This window comes from Pristiophorus japonicus, chromosome 13 (genome assembly GCF_044704955.1).
Source record: "Pristiophorus japonicus isolate sPriJap1 chromosome 13, sPriJap1.hap1, whole genome shotgun sequence".
Lineage (NCBI taxonomy): Eukaryota > Metazoa > Chordata > Chondrichthyes > Pristiophoridae > Pristiophorus > Pristiophorus japonicus.
The window spans coordinates 53,799,809-53,820,427 of NC_091989.1; the positions used below are offsets into that span (position 1 = coordinate 53,799,809).

Sequence of the window (20,619 nt, forward strand, 5' to 3'; positions counted from 1 at the left end):
GTTGGGGGCCCGGCCAAACCCGGGGGTATAATTGCCGGCCCGACATGGCAGTCGGCTGACCAAAAAAAACATGGTGGCAGCGGCAGCAGCTCCTCTTTAATGGGAGCCGCACCGCCATTTTAGATGGACTCCAAACTCTGCACCGGCCGGCAGAAAAAGCAGCCCTTGGCACCGTGAGGCGGGAGCAAGGTCTTTTCGGCGGACTTTCGCCATCGGGGGGGGAACATTGGCTGTGTGTGCTCTGATAATGCATTTAGGACAGATCAGCAGCAGCGGAGCGGTGGTGGGGGGGAGCGGATCACTCCCGGGATGGCGCAGGAGCGGAATTTTCAAATTACACAAAAAATAGGCAGCCATTCCACTCCGTAGCGTGGCCATTGAATTCTGGCGGTAACAGGCCTTAAGGGAAGGGGCAATTTTGGACCCCAAGAGTTTTAGTCTAATCATTCAAATAGGACGTACTAGTTCAGTATGTGAGGCATTACGCATGTTGTCTGGGCAAGCAACCGAGCAAGGCGCAGTGAGTCATTTTATGAATTTGTATGACTGCAGAGCACAGCTTCTTGAGTCAGGTGCAACTGGATTTAAGATCGATTTTAAATTTTATCTTTACCATACAAAGTGTGCTAAATTGCCCTGCACCCCGTTTGGGGTGCACAATTTGAATTCAGTGAAGATTTAGCACCTGGCGAGATGGGCTGCTAAATCTTGCTGCATTGGACACTTCGAAAGAGATAAAGTTGCGGGGCGATATCGGAGGCGGGAATGGGCTCCGCGGAGCGCAGCTGGGGCATTAGCGGAGCGGAGGTGGGGCGCTATGGCCGCCGCCACACCCAGGTGATAAAAATTTAGCATCCTGTTAGCGCCTCCTTTCCCAAAGGGACAATTTCACCCCCTAAATAATTTAATAGCCTTGAATTTCCTCAGGAGTTCTGCAAGACTCTGACTGTGACTCCAGACTGTGCAGGGTGAAATTTGATTCTGGTGCACAAAGCCATGTGGCAGGAGGGAAAATTGGTAAATTCCACTCACCAGTTTGTTTCCTAGTTGTACTCAAACTGGTGAGGAGGAAATAATTTTTAATGCTAATTATTTATAATAAGCATATTGTAATATAAAAATCAGAATCAAATTGAAATTGTATTTTTTAAAAAGTGCGTCATTACTTACTTGTCTTCACAATAATCATCATTCCTCAATTCACAAGGCTTAAAAACAAAAGTTTCATTGCAGGTAAAATCTATTAAAAAAGTGCAAAAAATTAGTTATAAAATACACAAAACATTGTAATTGCGCAGTCAGATAAACCATCAGAAATGAAAGAAATCATGATCTAATTTTAAATGAAATGAAACTAGAAGTGCCAATGTTCTGACACAAACACCAACATGCATTCCTACTATAGCATTTCAAAACTTTGAAATTAAAGTAATTAGTATTATCAGTGAATGTTCTGCAATATGCTCATGTAGTTTTTTCATTCCTTGACCGTAACTTGTTCTCTGTCGGTTGTTCAAAAGGAGAAAATCAGAGCGAAATGTGTCCCTTTAAGAAGTTTTGATCATGGTATCTTTGTATGTGAAAACTACTATTCCACATTCCCAATCTATGGAAGAGCCATGGAGCCTGATTTTGGTCTCCCAGCGTAGAATAGGTGGGAGCTGGACGGAGCAAAATTAACGACCAGTGTTAGAGTCGGGAGTGGGTGGGGAGCCAATCAAGAGTTATATGCCTTTGCTCAGGACCCATGTTTACCCATTTCTTCCCTTCTTGCAGGAAGGAGACAACCAACACTAAGGATCATCCTGTCATTCCACAGACACTACAAAGGACATTGACATCTTGGGATCAGTCAGCACTGGAGAAGGCGATTCTCAAGGTGGAGTCTCTACCTATTCTCTTCCTGCTCTCTCACCCACCTTCTGAACATAACTTTGCATGGCATAGCACTACCAGTGAACTGACAAGTGTTTGGCATCAATACAAGATCCCAATCCTTGTCCCTCTCTCTAATTTAACTAGATCCAAGATGCTGTGGTGTTAGTTGCATACCAGTTACACATGAGGAGGATTGATAGATGGTGCCCGGAAAGACACATGTACTATCTATAAGCCCCTTGCACCTTGAGGAAGTCAGCCACTCTGAAAAATGTGATTGATGCTTCTTTAACACGCTGGGAGCTCATTCCAAATAAAACAAGTTGGTCTGCCTTGGTGAACAAGGCACCAGTTACTGTTGTATGCAGGTCTAACCTGCGCACTGATTAAAGTTCCCCTGTAGCACACTGGAAAGGTCCAATCATGAAAATGTTGAGAGCTACACTGACTATTATGGGCACGGTCAGAGTGGTGGAGGTGGAGTGGAGGTCTGGTCACAGCAGGAAGCATAGTTTATCCAAGGCTTCTGTGGTGAAGCACATCATTCTCACACAGAGCTCACAGTACCACAGAACCAAAGTAGCTTACAACATAGAAGGAACACCAGAGCTGGTAAAATCTAGCTACTGGGTACCAATAGGAGAGTCTCAGCCTCCTCTGGTGGCCATTCCATTGCTCCTCCTCCTCTTTTGCTTCACGTGCATTGTAAACAAAGACCAAGTAAACAAATATGATTGTATAACCAAAAGTTCCAATACAACGAGTGTCCTTTCAAGAATCCACTTCTGTCTTGATCAGCTGGCCCTGGTAAGTACACCTGATTTATACAGTGTGTACTTTACACTTAGGGAAAGGCAGATGCAAATGATGGAATTATGTAATTCTGTCATTATCCTGTACCTGCACAGAGGGAGCAGGGTGCACTTCTTTCATCTGCCCTCACTTTCAACAGCAATTACAATGAATGTAAAAGAGGGCAGAGACTAGCCTTAATGAGGTCCCACCCAAAATCTGCTCCCATCAGAACAGATAATGCGAATTATGCATTCTCTGGCCCAACTCTAAATACCAAGTTAACCCTTTGTGGATAACATTTAAACAATAGTGTTTCCTTTCCCTTGAGTTTCTTACCGCTGTGGCAACCTAATTACTCTGAACTGTTTCTCGAAATTAAGTCCAATTTTTCTCTCTTTAAGAAGTTTCAAATTGATTGGTTCCTTCTCTGAAAATTTTAAGCAGCTTCCTTGATTTGAATAGAGTAGCTTTTTTCATATCTCAGAAAAGTTACTGGAGACTTCCTGGGCTGGAAATAGCCCTTCACCTGGAGGTCCTGCCCCCGATGTGGAATTGGGCTGTACTCAAAGGTAGTGAAGCACAGTCTCCGGCGCTCCACTTCCTTTGAGGGGCGCTCCTGAGGCGGTAGCACGGCGCTCAGTTCAGCGCTACGCGGAGCAGGCCAACGCTACGCAGATGCTCTGCATAGCGTTGCAACCTTTAAAAAAGTGGGCAGACAAAAGGCAGGTAACTATAGGCCGGTTAGTTTAACATCTGTAGTGGGGAAAATGCTTGAAGCTAGCATTAAGGAAGAAATAGCAGGACATCTAGATAGGAATAGTGCAATCAAGCAGACTCAGCATGGATTCATGAAGGGGAAATCATGTTTAACTAATTTACTGGAATTCTTTGAGGATATAACGAGCATGGTGAATAGAGGTGTACCGATGGATGTGGTGTATTTAGATTTCCAAAAGGCATTCGATAAGGTGCCACACAAAAGGTTACTGCAGAAGATAAAGGTACGCGGAGTCAGAGGAAATGTATTAGCATGGATAGAGAATTGGCTGGCTAACAGAAAGCAGAGAGTCAGGATAAATGGGTCCTTTTCGGGTTGGAAATCGGTGGTTAGTGGTGTGCCACAGGGATCGGTGCTGGGACCACAACTGTTTACAATATACATAGATGACCTGGAAGAGGGGACAGAGTGTAGTGTAACAAAATTTGAAGATGACACAAAGATTAGTGGGAAAGTGGGATGTGTAGAGGACACAGAGAGGCTGCAAAGAGATTTAGATAGGTTAAGCGAATAGGCTAAGGTTTGGCAGATGGAATACAATGTCGGAAAATGTGAGGTCATCCACCTTGGAAAAAAAACCAGTAAAAGGGAATATTATTTGAATGGGGAGAAATTACAACATGCTGCGGTGCAGAGGGACCTGGGGGTCCTTGTGCATGAATCCCAAAAAGTTAGTTTGCAGGTGCAGCAGGTAATCAGGAAGGCGAATGGAATGTTGGCCTTCATTGCGAGAGGGATGGAATACAAAAGCAGGGAGGTCCTGCTGCAACTGTACAGGGTATTGGTGAGGCCGCACCTGGAGTACTGCGTGCAGTTTTGGTCACCTTACTTAAGGAAGGATATACTAACTTTGGAGGGGGTGCAGAGACGATTCACTAGGCTGATTCCAGAGATGAGGGGGTTACCTTATGATGATAGATTGAGTAGACTGGGTCTTTACTCGTTGGAGTTCAGCAGGATGAGTGGTGATTTTATAGAAACATTTAAAATCATGAAAGGGAGAGACAAGATAGAGGCAGAGAGGTTGTTTCTACTGGTAGGGGAGACTAAAACTAGGGGGCACAGCCTCAAAATACGGAGGAGCCAATTTAAAACCAAGTTGAGAAGGAATTTCTTCTCCCATAGGGTTGTGAATCTGTGGAATTCTCTGCCCAAGGAAGCAGTTGAGGCTAGCTCATTGAATGTATTCAAGTCACAGATAGATAGATTTTTAACCAATAAGGGGATTAAGGGTTACGGGGAGAGGGCGGGTAAGTGGAACTGAGTCCACGGCCAGATCAGCCATGATCTTATTAAATGGCGGAGCAGGCTCGAGGGGCTTGATGGCCTACTCCTGTTCCTAACTCTTATGTTCTTATGTTCTTATAACGCCCCTCCCCTTCCATTAAAAGGGAGGGCCGCTGTGCAGTCTGCAGGCCCTTTGGTGGCCGCCACTGGGCCACCAGGGACCCGATAGACCGGGCCAGCAGCCCCGCAACCAAATGGAGTGCCGGGCTGCACGATAGGGGCCCGATCGACGTATCAGGACAGTGCCCCCAAACCTCCGGGGCAATTTCCCAGGAGGCAGTAGTGCCCCCCTGCCCTGGGCGAAAGCGTCATTGCGACCCATTAGCGACCTCCCCAGAATGTCTCACAAACAACAATGAGATAAGTTATTCGACTTATCTGTATGTTGGTGATGGCATTAGTAGAAGCATTAATTTCGGCCAAACTATGACCTAAATAGTGCTGAATAGGGATCTTTTATCTCCACCTGAACAGGCAGACGGGGCCTCGGTTCAACACCTCATCTGAAAGACAACACCTCTAACAATGCAGCATTCCTGCAGTGCTGCATTGAAGTCTCACCCTAGATTATGTATGCAAGTTTTGTAGTGGGGCTTGAACACAAAACCTGGGAGGTGAGTTGGCACTAGGAAGTGGTGGTGAATTTGTACAAAACATTGGTTAGCTTACAGTTCAGTATTGCATATAGTTCTGGTCACCCATTATGGGAAGGGAAAGAGTCCAATGAAGATTCACGAGGCTGATAGAAGGAATGTAAGATTCTTTAAAAGTTTTTAAAATTGCCCTTATTTCATTGGAACAGAGAAGGTTCGGGGCGGGGTGGGGGGAAGATTTCTAATGGAGGTTGTGAAAATGATGGCAGGAATTTTATCCCAACACACCCGGCGGCAACTGACTGGGAGTCGGGGGCGAACTTTAAAAGGCAGCATTCAGCCTTTCCGCCCCATTCCCACTAGAATCCCATTGGTCACCATATTAACTACTCGGTGCAGTTCAGTGGCTGAGGCGCACACTGCAAGCAGGCGGCAGCCTCATACATTTATGATGATCGGGCTCCCATGGAGTGGGGAAGGCTTCACAACTTTCCGGCAAGGCACAAGTAGCTGGAGGAACAGGCCCTCCAAGGAAAGTTGAAATCTTTTCTTTATTGAACCAGGAGGCTCCCCTGCCTGGACTCCACCGCCAACACCTCCCTCCCTCGAGCCCATCCTGAAACCGCCTCCCTGCGGCTTACCTGCTTGTCGGCGCGCTTTCCTTTGCTCCCAGCCTGTGTCCTCAGGCCACCTGAACTACTCCCACCCGCCGGCCAGTTGTGGCTTTCCGCCTGTTTCAGCCTGATTGGCAGCCGTGTACAGGTGAGGCTCATGAGTTAAAATACCCTGCGCCAGCAACTTGCTCCATCACCCTACACCCAACCCAAAATCCACACAGGATTAAAATCCACCCCTATGTCCAGGCACAAGGGGCGATTTTAATCCTGCGATTTTAATATATATTAACATAGACTCTAGGTTGTTACAAAATTATAGTGTAAATCAAAATAGAATATCGAGAGTACTTACTGCATCCATCTACAAAAGATCTCCAGTCAACACATGTATTTTCTCTACAGCTGTCAGCAGCAGCTTTTATGTTGATACAGTCAAGTTGTGTGGAATTCACGAGACAATGGTCTTCTCTGCAGCTATCTTGGTAAAGTTTAAGTAGAGTATTGTCGCATTTTTCAAATGGTCTGTATGGTGGGGAAAACACAAATATCATTAAAGGTAAGCCTCACCATTTTATTCAACATCTTATTAAATTTCAAACTATATTTTTGGTAAATTATAAGCATCATCTATGTGACATCTAAAACAGCAGTTTATTTGGTTAAATCTAAAGTTGAATAAAATAACATTGTTTTAAATTATTTATGAACAAAACCGGGGTAGAGTGAAATCCACCTCTATAGTTTAGATAATATCAATTTATCTATATCTTATTAAACAGCTTACAGATGAGTGTGCAGTTGCAAGTTAATATATTACCAGTGAATCTCCCATTGAGTTTCTCATTCCTAGGGTGGGGAGGTGGTGGAGGTGGTGGAGGTTGGCAAGGGAAGGACGAGAGGTTGAGTTGGCAAAGGAGGGGGTTAGAAGCTGGGAATAGCTGTTTTACAACGTTAGTAGATAATGGGATGAAATTGCTCATGTGTGGGGAGCATAATTTGATTTAAGTGAACACTTAGCGCTGTCGCAGGAAGTTATGCCCCCGGCGCGGGATTGGACCTTCCCGCCCCCTCAATGGAGGCGGAGTGTTATCGGAAGCGCTCCGTGGTGGGGTGGTAGCGGGACACTGATGACATCAGCACGACGCAGACGTGCCCCGTCACGTTGAGACATCACAACGTCCTTCCCCTTTTAAAGGAGAGGAGCGCTGCGAGCTTTGCCGCCGCTTTAGTGGTGCCCACTGGGCAACCAGCGAGGGTTTTGACTAGGCGAGCGACCCGGCAACCAAGAGGGGATGCCAGGCTGCATGTTCGCGGCCCAGCCGCACTAGCAGCCACCATTGTTGGGCCAACTACAAAATCGTCCGACACAAAAAAGATGGCAGCCACGACAGCTTCGCGCACTGTAAAGCTGTCGTCGGCATTGCCCCACGCCAGTCTCGTGTCCCGTAGGGCAATTTCCCCCGCGGTCCACAAAGGTGGCAGCGAGGGCAATAACGGATCGGCGCACATGGCGATGACGTCATCACACTGCTTGTGCCAGGGCGTAAACAACAGGGTGCGGAGCTAACCCCTTTTCGCCTGACGAGTCCCGGGGTCAATTCCAGGGGGTGGAGCTCTGGCTGCCACGCCTGGACGAAAACTAATTAGTGCCCCGTTAGTGTCTCTCACAGGCAATAACGGGCCTTTCTCAGAGGACCAATTCCACCCCTAGTGTGTCCTGGCGAGCAGAAGAGAGTTGTAGCATCTGATGGGAGCCGAGTTTCCCCACACCCCGCCCCACTGTTCCCCCACCCCCCGTAGTGGCTGCTGTGAAGGCAAATGTAGTAGCTATTTTATGTCAGCAATGCCCAACAGACAGCAATGAGATGAATGAATGGTTAACGGTGGGAAAATTATTTACGCTCACAATTTCCCTACAATGGCATTGTGAGATAGGAAACCACCATCTGGGGACTGGCTGAAGAGTATACCGAACGCATTTGCCCTCAAAATGACCTTTTAAATGTACGGGAATGATTCCACAAGTGGACACGTAGTGAGGACCAGTGCTCGGGGAGAGTACAGGTTCAATTAATGCACGGAAATCACAGGTTGGGGGCCCCAGAACTTTCTGTGAGCACCGCTCCCCGTTGAAAGCATCCAATATCACAATCAACCTGTTTATATAAGCGTATGTGTATACACACACACACACACACACACATATATATATCATGGAATCATAGAAGTTTACAGCACCGAAGGAGGCCATTTCGGCCCATCGTGTCCTCGCTGGCCAACAAGAGGCTATCCAGCCTAATCCCACTTTCCAGCTCTAGGTCCATAACCCTGCAGGTTACGGCACTTCAAGTGCACATCCAAGTACTTTTTAAATGTGGTGAGGGTTTCTACCTCTACCACCCTTTCAGGCAGTGAGTTCCAGACCCCCACAACCCTCTGTATGAAGAAATTTCCCCTCAAATCCCCTCTAAACTTTCTACCAATTACTTTAAATTTAATCCCCTGGTTGTTGACCCCTCTGCTAAGGGATATGGGCCCTTTCTATCCACTATATCTAGGCCCCTCATAATTTTATACACCTCAATGAGGTCTCCTGTCAGCCTCCTCTGTTCCAAGGAAAACAATCCCAGCCTATCCAATCTGTCCTCATAGCTAAAATTTTCCAGTGCGGGATACATCCTTGTAAATCTCCTCTGTACCCGCTCTAATGCAATCACATCTTTCCTATAATGTGGTGACCGTAATACGTAATACTTTAGCTGTGGCTTAACTAATGTATTATACTGTTCAAGCATAACCTCTCTGCTCTTGTATTCTATACCTCGGCTAATAAAGGCAAGTATTCCGTATGCCTTCTTAACCGCCTTATCTACCTGGTCTGCTACCTTCAGGGATCTGTGGACATGCACTTCCATGTCCCTTTGTTCTTCTACACTTCTCAGTGTCCTACCAATTACCATGTAATTCCTTTCCTTGTTAGCCCTCCCCAAATGCATAACCTCACACTTCTCCAGATTAAATTCCATTTGCCACTGTTTTGCCCAGCTGACCAGTTGATTGATATCTTCCTGCAGTCCGCAGCTTTCTTCTTCATTATCAACCACACAGCCTATTTTTGTACCATCTGTAAACTTCTTAATCATACCTCCTATATTCAAGTCTAAATCATTGATGTATACCACAAAAAGCCAGGGACCCCACTGGAAACATCCTTTCAATCACAAAAACACCCATCAACCATTACCCTTTGCTTCCTGCCTCTAAGCCAATTTTCAATCCAACTTGGCACTTTGCCCTGGATCCCATGGGCTTTGAATTTCGTGACCAGTCTGCTATGTGGGACCTTATCAAAAGCTTTGCTAAAATCCATATGTGCTACATCATATGTAGTGCCCTCATTGACCCTTCTGGTTACCTCCTTGAAAAATTCAATCAAGTTAGTCAGACACGGCCTTCCCTTAACAAAGCGGTACTGACTGTCCCTGATTAATCCGTTTCTTTCGAAATGTAGATTTATCCTGTCCTTCAGGAATTTTTCCAATAATTTTCCCACTACTGAGGTTAGGCTGACTGGCCTGTATTATTCGGTCTATCCCTTTCTCCTTTCTTTAACAAAGGTACCACATTAGCAGTCCTCCAGTACTCTGGCACCACACCTGAAGCCAGAGAGGATTGGAAAATGATGGTCAAAGCCTCTGCTATTTCCTCTTTTGCTTCGCTTAATAGCCTGGGATACATTTCATCCGGGCCTGGGGATTTATCCACTTTCAAAGCTGCTAAACCCCTTAATACCTCCTCTCTCACTATGTTTATTTCATCTAACATTTCACACTCCTCCTCCTCGATAGCAGTGTCTGCATCACCCCTCTCTTTTTTGAAAACAGACGCAAAGTATTCATGAAGAACCATACCCACATTTTCCACCTCCACACACAGATTACCTTCATGGTCTCTGATAGGCCCTACCCTTTCTTTAGTTATCCTCTTGCTCTTAATATATTTATAAAACATCTTTGGGTTTTCTTTGATTTTACTTGCCAAGAAATGTTCATGGCATTTTCATGCTCTTTGCTTTCCTAAATATCCTTTTTAATTTCACCCCTGGACTTTCTATACTTCTCTAGAGATTCTGCAGTATTTAGCCTTTTGTATATATACACAGACACACACGTGCACATATATATAATATACACACACCCATATGTGTGTATATATATACACAAAAATATATACACACACATATATACACAATATTTTTGAAACTGATTTTGAAATAAATTAAATTACAATTTGAAGCTTTACATACTTTTGTGAAATTATGTCACATACAGATGCAATGGGAGAGCAGGGTGTGGGAGTTGGTTCAACAGTACAAGGCAGATTTTGAGGTGCTGATTTACAATACGGCTTATTGGGGACATCAACCTTCCAATCAAATGCAGTTTGGTGGCAGCAATTCGAAGGCTCTATTATCCCATTTGATCTCATGCAATCATCATCAGGAACATCTGTGCAAGAGCCTAAGAGAAAAAAAGAACAATCTTTGTCCTAATTGCACGACAAACATCAAATCAGCAGCATCTTTGCCTCTGCAATGAAATATAAAAGTGGCCGCAACATAATATGAAAACGTGAAACCACATACCACACTGTCCTTGGGTATTATTGAAGAAAAATCGTTCTGCCACTCTGATTTTAAAACTGTTTAGAGCAGCAGTGATTGTTGTTTTAATGTCAGTAAAATAAATACGCACACTCCTGGAGTTCAATTCAGTAATGCTTATTTCATCTGTGTTGTAGGGAACAGTTTCTTGATTTCCATTAACTGTTAACTGTAAGATTGAAAATACAATTTTATTTAAATCATCAATGCCACAAACCAGCAATAGCTTAATAAGTTTTGGAGATTATCGTGGACATTGTTAACTATGAGATGTTTATCTCTGTTCAATGAACTGAGATAAAAGTGATGTAAAATTCCCCTAATGGGATATATATATATATTATTTCTATTCCCTCCCCTACCCACTCCAAAGGCACTGACTCATTTTGAGATGCAATTCCATTGGTGCCAGTAGCCCTCTAATAAAAGTAGCCATCTTTGTGTGTAATCTCAGTGTTATTATCAGGAGATGATTCAATCACGGGGGAGGGAGCCATTATAGGGGAGGGAGCATTTTACTTTTCTCCTAATCCTTTTATCCACGGTGATCACATTGAGCAGGAAATCTGGCTGATTTTTCCCCATCCCTTTCCCAGAGATCTGGGGTCCAATTGTGGCCCCATTGCTCTAGCTAGCTCAACACAGACCAGTAACTGCCCAGCCTGTGCAATTTATTATCACACCACACAATGCATTTGGATTCAATCAGTTATTGCTCTTTAAATATTTTATTGATATATTGTACTAGTTAATTATTTGGCCAAGATGTTGGGCAGTAATACAAAATAGAGATGAATACTTACCACATAGTTATTGTCAGTTGAAATAGTGATCTTAACTCCTTTGTAAAAAATAATTAACCCTTTTGGACAAGAATAGGGTACAGAAGGAAAGCAGAAGTAATTATCTAATAGAACTGTGAAATTGTATTTTGGATTTTGTTCCTCCACAAGAATGTACGTGCAATTCTTGAAGAAATTATACGCTAGTCCATTGAAGGTAATATAGTGTGGGTCGCCATATACGCTACATTCACCTAAAAAGTAAGCAAAACACAGTTTGCATGTTTTTTTGTGATGAGGGAAACAAAACAATGTTAATGTTACTAATAATGTCTAATTATATAGTAATTAGAACAAGCAAAAGATACTAACATCCACATTCCCAAGACTGGCAACCACATTCATTTATGACTTCAATGGGCTTTAAATTATTACGACATTTAGGCTTTTCTTGATTGCAGGTTTTTTCTTTAACAATTCCATTCACACATTCTTTAATAGAACAGTCTTCTGTCTGTGTTCCAGGGCACTAGGGTTAAGAAAAGTTAATCAGATCAATAACCATGTGGATTGCTTTAACAGTACTCATGTAACTCATGCCAATTTAACACAATAATGTCTCAGAACGTAGCTGATAAGAATGAAATAATTCGACCACCTTTTACATTGATTTTGGCATCTGCCATTTTCACTCACTGCACCTGAATCCAAGGACCAATTCCTTGGTTGTTACAAAAAATGGCAGTAATCGTAGCACTCCCTTGCACTCCAACTCAGTCAGATGTGACAGGGTCACTTAATTTACATAATCTCAATACACTCTGCGCATTTGCTACTACAATAGCTACTTTGTAATGGAACCTGGCTATTGTGAGTAAGGTGATGTCTGCAAGAACTGGGAGAGCCACGTTCTTCACTGAAAGGATACTTGGACATGCTGCTGCAGCAGGTGCAGCAAGAAAGTTGGATACTTTATGGGCTGAGGAGCACCCTCTTACCGAATCAAAGTTCAGCAAACATGGCAGGGAGGTAGCCAGCCATCTAATCACAGACTTTCATATCCATAGCTCATGGGAGCAAGTGGAGAAAGAGGTTCCCTGGATTGAGGAAGAATACCTAACTAGGATTATTTCCAAGGTGCCCTGCTCAAAACAAAGTCTGCACTACACTTGCATGAAGCACTGAGCCCATCAGCAGTCCAGCCGGGAAATCACTGGACAACCCTCGCATCTTCCACCCCCGAACTACTGTGTCTGTAAAACTGCAGCTACAACTCAGTGGCTGCTAAAGGGACAGGCGTCCTTTGTCTCAGAAGAGCTCCACTTTATGTTAGCAAATTAATAAGGCACCTCAAACTACTTGCTTGCAATGTACTCATGCTTTCGCTCCATGTGGAATATAAGCTGACCATTGCAGTACCCCTCATGGAACATCCCACTGCTGAAAGTGTCTGTCTGGTCTCTTTTGAAAGGTGAAGGCAGCCCACAACTACTGAGAGAGAATCTGCACTGGACCAGCCAATCTGTGCCTCGTCACTCAGCATGAGGAGTTGGACCTCCAAAGTATTGGGTTGGTGACCATGGAGGATGTGGAAGTGGGAGAATGTAGTATCTTCATGGTAGCCCTACTAGACAGTGAGTCATGTGCAGACATATCTGGTTATCAGTAGCGTGGCACTTTATAAGAACATAAGAAATAGGAGCATTAGTAGACCATACAGCCCCTCGAGCCTGCTCCACCATTCGATAAGATCATGGCTGATCTGATCATGGACTCAGCTCCACTTCCCCGCCCACTCCCAATAACCCCTTATCATTTAAGAAACTGTCTATTTCTGACTTAAATTTATTCAATGTCCCAGCTTCCACAGCTCTCTGAAGCAGCGAATTCCACAGATTTACAACCCTCTGAGAGAAGAAATTTCTCCTCATCTCAGTTTTAAATGGGCGGCCCCTTATTCTAAGATCATGGCCTCTAGTTCTAGTCTCCCCCATCAGTGGAAACATCCTCTCTGCATCCACCTTGTCAAGCCCCCTCATAATCTTATACGTTTCGATAAGATCAGCTCTCATTCTTCTGAATTCCAATGAGTAGAGGCCCAACCTACTCAACCTTTCCTCATAAGTCAACCCCCTCATCCCCGGAAACAACCTAGTGAACCTTCTCTGAACTGCCTCTAAAGCAAATACATTCTTTCGTAAATATGGAAACCAAAGCTGCACGCAGTATTCCAGGTGTGGCCTCACCAATACCCTGTACAACTGTAATAAGACTTTGTTGCTTTTATACTCCATCCCCTTTGCAATAAAGGCCAAGATACCATTGGCCTTCCTGATCACTTGCTGTACCTGCATACTATCCTTTGTGTTTCATGCACAAGTACCCCCAGGTCCCGCCGTACTGCGGCACTTTGCAATCTTTCTCCATTTAAATAATAACTTGCTCTTTGATTTTTTCTCTGCATTGATGTTGTTACTGTGTGCACAGTTTTGACCTCACAGTTCATGCTAGCACATGTTGCCTTTCTCTTGGTCTACGGAGCTCCAAAAATGGTGTAACTGACCCCAGGAAAAACAAGAAGGTAGTCATATCACAAATTCTCGTGATGTACTCTTCAGCACACAGGCATCAGCACAGAAATGTGCACTTCAGGGGAAATCATATGAAAAGAGTCAGGAGCAAGCATCTGGTGAAGCACTGGAGAAAAGCAGCAAGTGAGCATCAACAAGAGGAAGGGAGAGTTAGAAACATCTGTGCAGTCTGACTGTTCCTTGAAACAGTGCTGGCACAATGGACTGGTTCAGTTGAAGGCATTGTGACTGCTACCAATATCACACATTCTCCTGCATTATTCTGTTTCTGTGGTTTGACACTGCCCACATGTTGATGGAATGAAAGCCTTCCAGATTCATATATCCAAGGTAGTTAATTGGCAACTAAATCTAGTGTTAAGGTCCTACCTGACACCTGACCAAACTGTAGCAAGACACCCATAATAAGGAATCTCATTCTACCTCACTCCAGGACTAGTTTGGACATTAACATCTGATTCATACCATACACGTTTGAAGTCCGTATAATGCCTTAACTGCTTTGCATCAATGCCAAGCTTGTAGGCCCTGAAATTCCCGAGGGCTCTCTCCACTGCCGCAAGTGCAGCACAACAAAACTCCTTTCCTGCTATTCCCCAGATACAGATGATGTTCCAAATGGCACTGCCAGGGTCGTTTACATGGTATGGGTGAACGCATTGCATCGGCAAAAACGCCAACCCCAAAGTGCCAGTCAGCATGTTGGAGCAGAACCATGCCACTCCTACAACAGGAGGCCCAGCAAGGATCCAGCAGAATAACTGCTCTCAATGGAATGAGCAGACCTGTCAAAGGTTCAAGCCTTCTAAAGGTTTTCAGCAGGACTTATGCTAAATCTCAGATACTGTGAGTTTCTGTGAGGCCTAATAAGGGCAGAATTGGTGAAATTTCCAGGAACTCCCAGTGACACACTCCCTTGTTGCAAGGTGAGTGGATGGGCCAAAGATCTGCTCATGGCCCCCATTGGAATTTTGGGGCCATAGCATAGATGCATCCTGAAATTCAATTCAAGAGCATTTTTGTTATCACAATAGATAAGCAGGTAATGACACTACCAATGCTTGGTCAACTAAGTCCCAAATTTCCTGTACAGATTTTGGAAGCACTCAGAACTGTCATTTGGTGGACCAGTAAGTTAAAAGCCCTCAGTAGGTAGCACTCCAAACACAATAACCAACAAAAATATTACAACCTACTCAAGAAACTTAATGGAATTGTATGTTGAGGAAAGTATTTTGAATGGAAACCAACAGCTGATGAAGGCTTATTGACGATATAGCACAATGGTTACTATTTCAAAAGCAGAACAACATAAAGTGCAGTATAAAAGCAATGTATGAGCAATCACGTGCTGAAGCTTTTAAATAGTGTAAGAGGAGAGCAATTATTCTGACTAAACAGAGCTATTACTAAAAGGGTGAGGAAAATGGTTAAGAAAAATGTCTTTATGCAGAGAGTTTTTAGTTGAGGTAGAGACCATTACATATTTCTACAGGAAGAGATAAAGATTTAAAGCAGAGAAAGGTACAGGACTAGGGGAGAGCCAGCAGAGACATAGTAAGCTGAATAGTCTCCTTACACGGTAAGCTTTTATCGTTTTAAACAGAATCAATCATGGTCAGAAAGGGAACTGAAGGTAATATGGGTAACACCGTCTCCCATGGGTTACATAAAGGGGTGGATAGGCAATGCTTGATCATCCCTACGTTGAACTTTGGACCTAGTTGATAGGTGGAGGAAAATAATCCAAGAAAAAAAAAAAAACTACAAATTACAGTGAAGTAACGTTTTTCTGAGCAGGAGCAATATTTATTTCCTCCGGGAGTATATTCAAGTACAAAAACTAGTCTAGGAATCAAAACTGTAAACTCAACTTTTGCAAAACACTTTGCATTCTGGTCTATTATGACATTAATTTTATTAAAAAACTTACCACTTTAGATTCATTCACGTTGCAATGACATGTTGTAGGTGTTGTGGTTGGTATTGTGATAGTTGTGGTAGGTACTGTGATAGTTGTGGTGGTGGTTGTTGTGGGGGTTGTTGTGGGTGTGGTGGTTGTTGTGGGGGTTGTTGTGGATGTGGTGGTTGTTGTGGGGGTTGTTGTGGATGTGGTGGTTGTTGTGGGGGTTGTTGTGGGGGTTGTTGTGGGTGTGGTGGTTGTTGTGGGGGTTGTTGTAGGTGTGGTGGTTGTTGTGGGGGTTGTTGTGGGTGTGGTGGTTGTTGTGGAGGTTGTTGTGGGTGTGGTGGTTGTTGTGGGGGTTGTTGTGGGTGTGGTGGTTGTTGTGGTGGTTGTTGTGGGGGTTGTTGTGGGGCTGGGGGTTGTTGTGGGGATGGTGGTTGTTGTGGGGCTGGTGGTTGAAGGGCTGGTTGTTGTGGGGCTGGTGGTGGAGACAGTAGTGCTTGTGATGGTAGTTGCAGAGGTGGTTGTGCTGAATATTGCACAACATACTCTAATTCTGTAGTCAAGACACATGAGGGCAGTATTAGAAGATGGTGGGGTGCATTTGAGTCCATTTTGTAAATCACATGTCACAGAGTCAGGTGTTACTGAGATTGGCTGATTGGGGTATTTAAGGGCTTCACACTGAATGCTATTAAATGAATTATCGGGACCACATAGATTCTCCGGCGACTCTTGATCTCCTCTGTTCGTCATATTTGGTGTAAATGTATTGCTCCAGCTTGACCAATAACCATGACAAGGCTCCACTATAAAGTAAAGAGAAAAACTGATCAACTTATGCAAATGCTTAATAAAAAAAGACTGAAGTGCATTGATATAGTGCCTTTCATGTCCTCAAGGTGCCCCAAAGCACTTTACAACCAATGAAGTCCACCTGGGAGGCCACACTGGGCCTCGATTTAACATCACATCCGAAAGATGGCACCTCCGCCAGTGAAGCACTCCCTCAGTATTGCACAGAAGCGCCAGCCTAGATTACGTGCTCAAGTCTCAGGAGTGAGGCCTGAACCCACAGCTTTCTGATTCAGAGGCAAGAGTGCGACCACTGAGCAAAGGTTGAGAGATGGTGTTATGAAGATATTACTAAAATTGACTGGATTTCTGAGGTAATAGTAACTTCATGTCTCAGGTATAAAATGTAGACTGTTTAACTCTGCTTCCTCTCCACAGATGCTGCCTGACCTGCTGAGATTTCCAGCATTTTCTGTTTTTATTCCAGATTCCAGCATCCGCTGTATTTTGCTTTTGCAGACACTTGTATATTAACTGATCAGTAAAGTACTAAAAACATTTCTACGCTAATGCACAGAATGCTCAAATAGTTTTTTTATTAGTGGTGGTACAAATTGTGAAAATTAACATCTTCACTTGTTCTGATCCAGCAACATTTTGCTCAAAATAATTCACGTGTACAGAAACTAGTGGATTGTAGTACTTTCGAAAACAAACTAGTTAGTCTGATCATTACATCGCCAATCTTTGTGAATTTGAGTGTCATATTTAACAACATGATTCCAAAAATAAGAATGGCTATTACCTTTTAATGCCAATTACCGAGGTTAATCATTTGGCCTCATCAGTTGCTGTCACTATTGTTTCAACATCAAGGTAAATATTTGAACTTATTACAGCACTGGTATTTTGTGCGAAGGACAGGGGGCCCAAATTTGGCCCACCCGTTTTTTCAGCGCACTCGTCGGAAATCGCCGACTTCCGAGGGTGAAAACGGCGCCAAAAAGATCTCCCCCGATTCTGGCAGCTCTGTGGCCTCTCCCATGGCTTGGTGCGACGTGGTCTGGCGAACAGAAAGCAGAGAGTCGGGATAAATGGGTCCTTTTCGGGTTGGAAATCGGTGGTTAGTGGTGTGCCACAGGGATCGGTGCTGGGACCACAACTGTTTACAATATACATAGATGACCTGGAAGAGGGGACAGAGTGTAATGCAACAAAATTTGCAGATGACACTAAGATTAGTGGGAAAGCGGGTTGTGTAGAGGACTCAGAGAGGCTGCCACGAGATTTGGATAGGTTAAGCGAATGGGCTAAGGTTTGGCAGATGGAATACAATGTCGGAAAGTGTGAGGTCATCCACCTTGGGAAAAAAAACAGTAAAAGGGAATATTATTTGAATGGGGAGAAATTACATCATGCTGAGGTGCAGAGGGACCTGGGAGTCCTTGTGCTGAATCCCAAAAGGTTAGTTTGCAAGTGCAGCTGGTAATCAGGAAGGCGAATGGAGTGTTAGCCTTCATTGCGAGAGGGATGGAGTACAAAAGCAGGGAGGTCCTGCTGCAACTGTATAGGGTATTGGTAAGGCCGCACCTGGAGTACTGCGTGCAGTTTTGGTCACCTTACTTAAGGAAGGATATACTGGCTTTGGAAGGGGTACAGAGACGATTCACTAGCCTGATTCCGGAAATGAGGGGGTTACCTTATGATGATAGATTGAGGAGACTGGGTCTTTACTCGTTGGAGTTCAGCAGGATGAGTGGTGATTTTATAGAAACATTTAAATTAATCATGAAAGGGAGAGACAAGATAGAGGCAGAGAGGTTGTTTCCACTGGTAGGGGAGACTAAAACTAGGGGGCACAGCCTCAAAATACGGAGGAGCCAATTTAAAACCGAGTTGAGAAGGAATTTCTTCTCCCATAGGGTTGTGAATCTGTGGAATTCTCTGCCCAAGGAAGCAGTTGAGGCTAGCTCATTGAATGTATTCAAGTCACAGATAGATAGATTTTTAACCAATAAGGGAATTAAGGGTTACGGGGAGAGGGCGGGTAAGTGGAACTGAGTCCACGGCCAGATCAGCCATGATCTTATTGAATGGCGGAGCAGGCTCGAGGGGCTAGATGGCCTACTCCTGTTCCTAATTCTTATGTTCTTATGTTCTTATTAGGGAGCGGAGCTAGGGCCCTGAGCGAAAAACAGTGCCGGCAGCTCAACGCATGCGCACTGGAAGTTTTGCGCATGCGCAGTAGCTCCTGCCCCCAGCCGGAGAGTACTCGGTGAGAAGTCCTCATCGGACAGAAAAGTCCTCGTCGGAGAGAAGTCCTGGAAGTCGTCGAGAAGTCCTGGAAATCATCGAGTAGTCCTGGAAGTCGTCGAGAAGTCCTGGAAATCATCGAGTAGTCCTGGAAGTCGTCGAGAAGTCCTGGAAGTCGTCAGAGAGAAGTTGTCGGAGAGAAGTCTTGGAGGTCATCGGAGAGAAGTCATAGAGAGAAGTCCTGGAAGTCGCCGGAGAGAAGTCCTCGGAGAGATGTTCTGGAAGTCGCCGGGGCGAAATCCTGGGAGATATCTCCTGGAAGTCGTCGGAAAGATGTCATGGAAGTCGTCAGAGAGAATTCCTGGAAGTCGTCAGAGAGAAGTCCTTGGAGAGAAGTCCTGGAAGTCGCCGGAGAGAAGTCCTTGGAGAGAAGTCCTGGAAGTCGCCGGAGAGAAGTCCTTGGAGAGAAGTCCTGGAAGTCGCCGGAGAAAAGTCATCGAGGGAAGTCCTGGAAGTTGCCGGAGAGACGTCCTCGGAGAGAATTCCTGGAAGTCGTTGGAGAGAAGTAGTCGGAGAGAACTCCTGGATGTTGTCGGAGAGAAGTCCTGGAAGTCGTCGAGAAGTCCTGGAAGTCGTCAGAGAGAAGTTGTCGGAGAGAAGTCTTGGAGGTCATCGGAGAGAAGTCATAGAGAGAAGTCCTGGAAGTTGCCGGAGAGAAGTCCTGGAAGTCGTCGGAGAGAAGTCCTGGAAGTCGGCGGAGCCATGTACTTGGAGAGATGTTCTGGAAGTCGCCGGAGAGAAATCCTGGGAGATATCTCCTGGAAGTCGTCGGAAAGATGTCATGGAAGTCGTCAGAGAGAATTCCTGGAAGTCGTCAGAGAGAAGTCCTTGGAGAGAAGTCCTGGAATTAGTTGGAGAGAAGTCCTTGGAGAGAAGTCCTGGAAGTCGTTGGAGAGAAGTAGTCGGAGAGAACTCCTGGATGTTGTCGGAGAGAAGTACTGGAAGTTGTCGGATAGAAGTCGTCAGAGAGAATTCCTGGAAGTCGTCAGAGAGAAGTCGTCAGAGAGAAATCCTGGAAGTCGCCGGAGAGAAGTCCTGGAAATCGTCAGAGAGAAATCCTCGGAGAGTCCTCGAGAGAGTCGGAGTTGGAGAGGAGTCGGAGTCAGCTCACTGACTTCCCGGGCCGAGTTAGGAAGGTAGGACTTAAGTTTTATTTTTTATTTATTATTGATGGTTTTTATGCTTCTTGAATGTTGTCGTAAAGGTGTTTAGTGCTTTGCTAGGTCCTCTCCGCTTCCCTTCGCCCCTCACATCTCTGGCTACCTGCGCTTAATTCTTAACTCTCCGCAAGGGTTTTCTGTGCGGCGACAAGTCGCCACATACGCTGGCCTAAGTTAGTTTGCAGCAAGTTTTAGCTGTCCAAACAGGCTTAAATAGCCAAAACGGACATTGGTGGCTGGTAACACTCCCTTTTGAAAAAAAACCAAAACTAAATAAATCTTAACAAACTCACTTACACTGACACAAATTATATGTGCAGATGAGGATTTTTAAGATTGTATCGTCTGGCCTTAATGGAGTGATCATAACCCCAAAACTTGGCTGGTAACCTGACTGCCCTGTTAAGGCCATCCAAGCAGCTGGTGCCATTTTGAAAGGAGCCTACCACTGAGTGCACAAAGAG

General features: G+C 44.6%; 1 protein-coding gene across 1 annotated transcript in view; it reads right to left on the reverse strand.

The window, feature by feature from the left end:
- The window catches only part of LOC139278099 (mucin-2-like), a 169,522-nt gene that overhangs the window by 31,163 nt on the left and 117,740 nt on the right, over positions 1 to 20,619 (reverse strand). The window contains exons 37-43 of the mRNA XM_070896758.1: positions 15,918 to 16,696; positions 11,766 to 11,922; positions 11,415 to 11,647; positions 10,594 to 10,780; positions 10,255 to 10,468; positions 6,301 to 6,470; positions 1,171 to 1,240 (exon numbers count right to left, since the gene is read on the reverse strand). Of these exons, the coding sequence (XP_070752859.1) occupies positions 1,171 to 1,240; positions 6,301 to 6,470; positions 10,255 to 10,468; positions 10,594 to 10,780; positions 11,415 to 11,647; positions 11,766 to 11,922; positions 15,918 to 16,696 (1,810 nt within the window). The remainder of the gene's footprint in view (positions 1 to 1,170; positions 1,241 to 6,300; positions 6,471 to 10,254; positions 10,469 to 10,593; positions 10,781 to 11,414; positions 11,648 to 11,765; positions 11,923 to 15,917; positions 16,697 to 20,619) is intronic.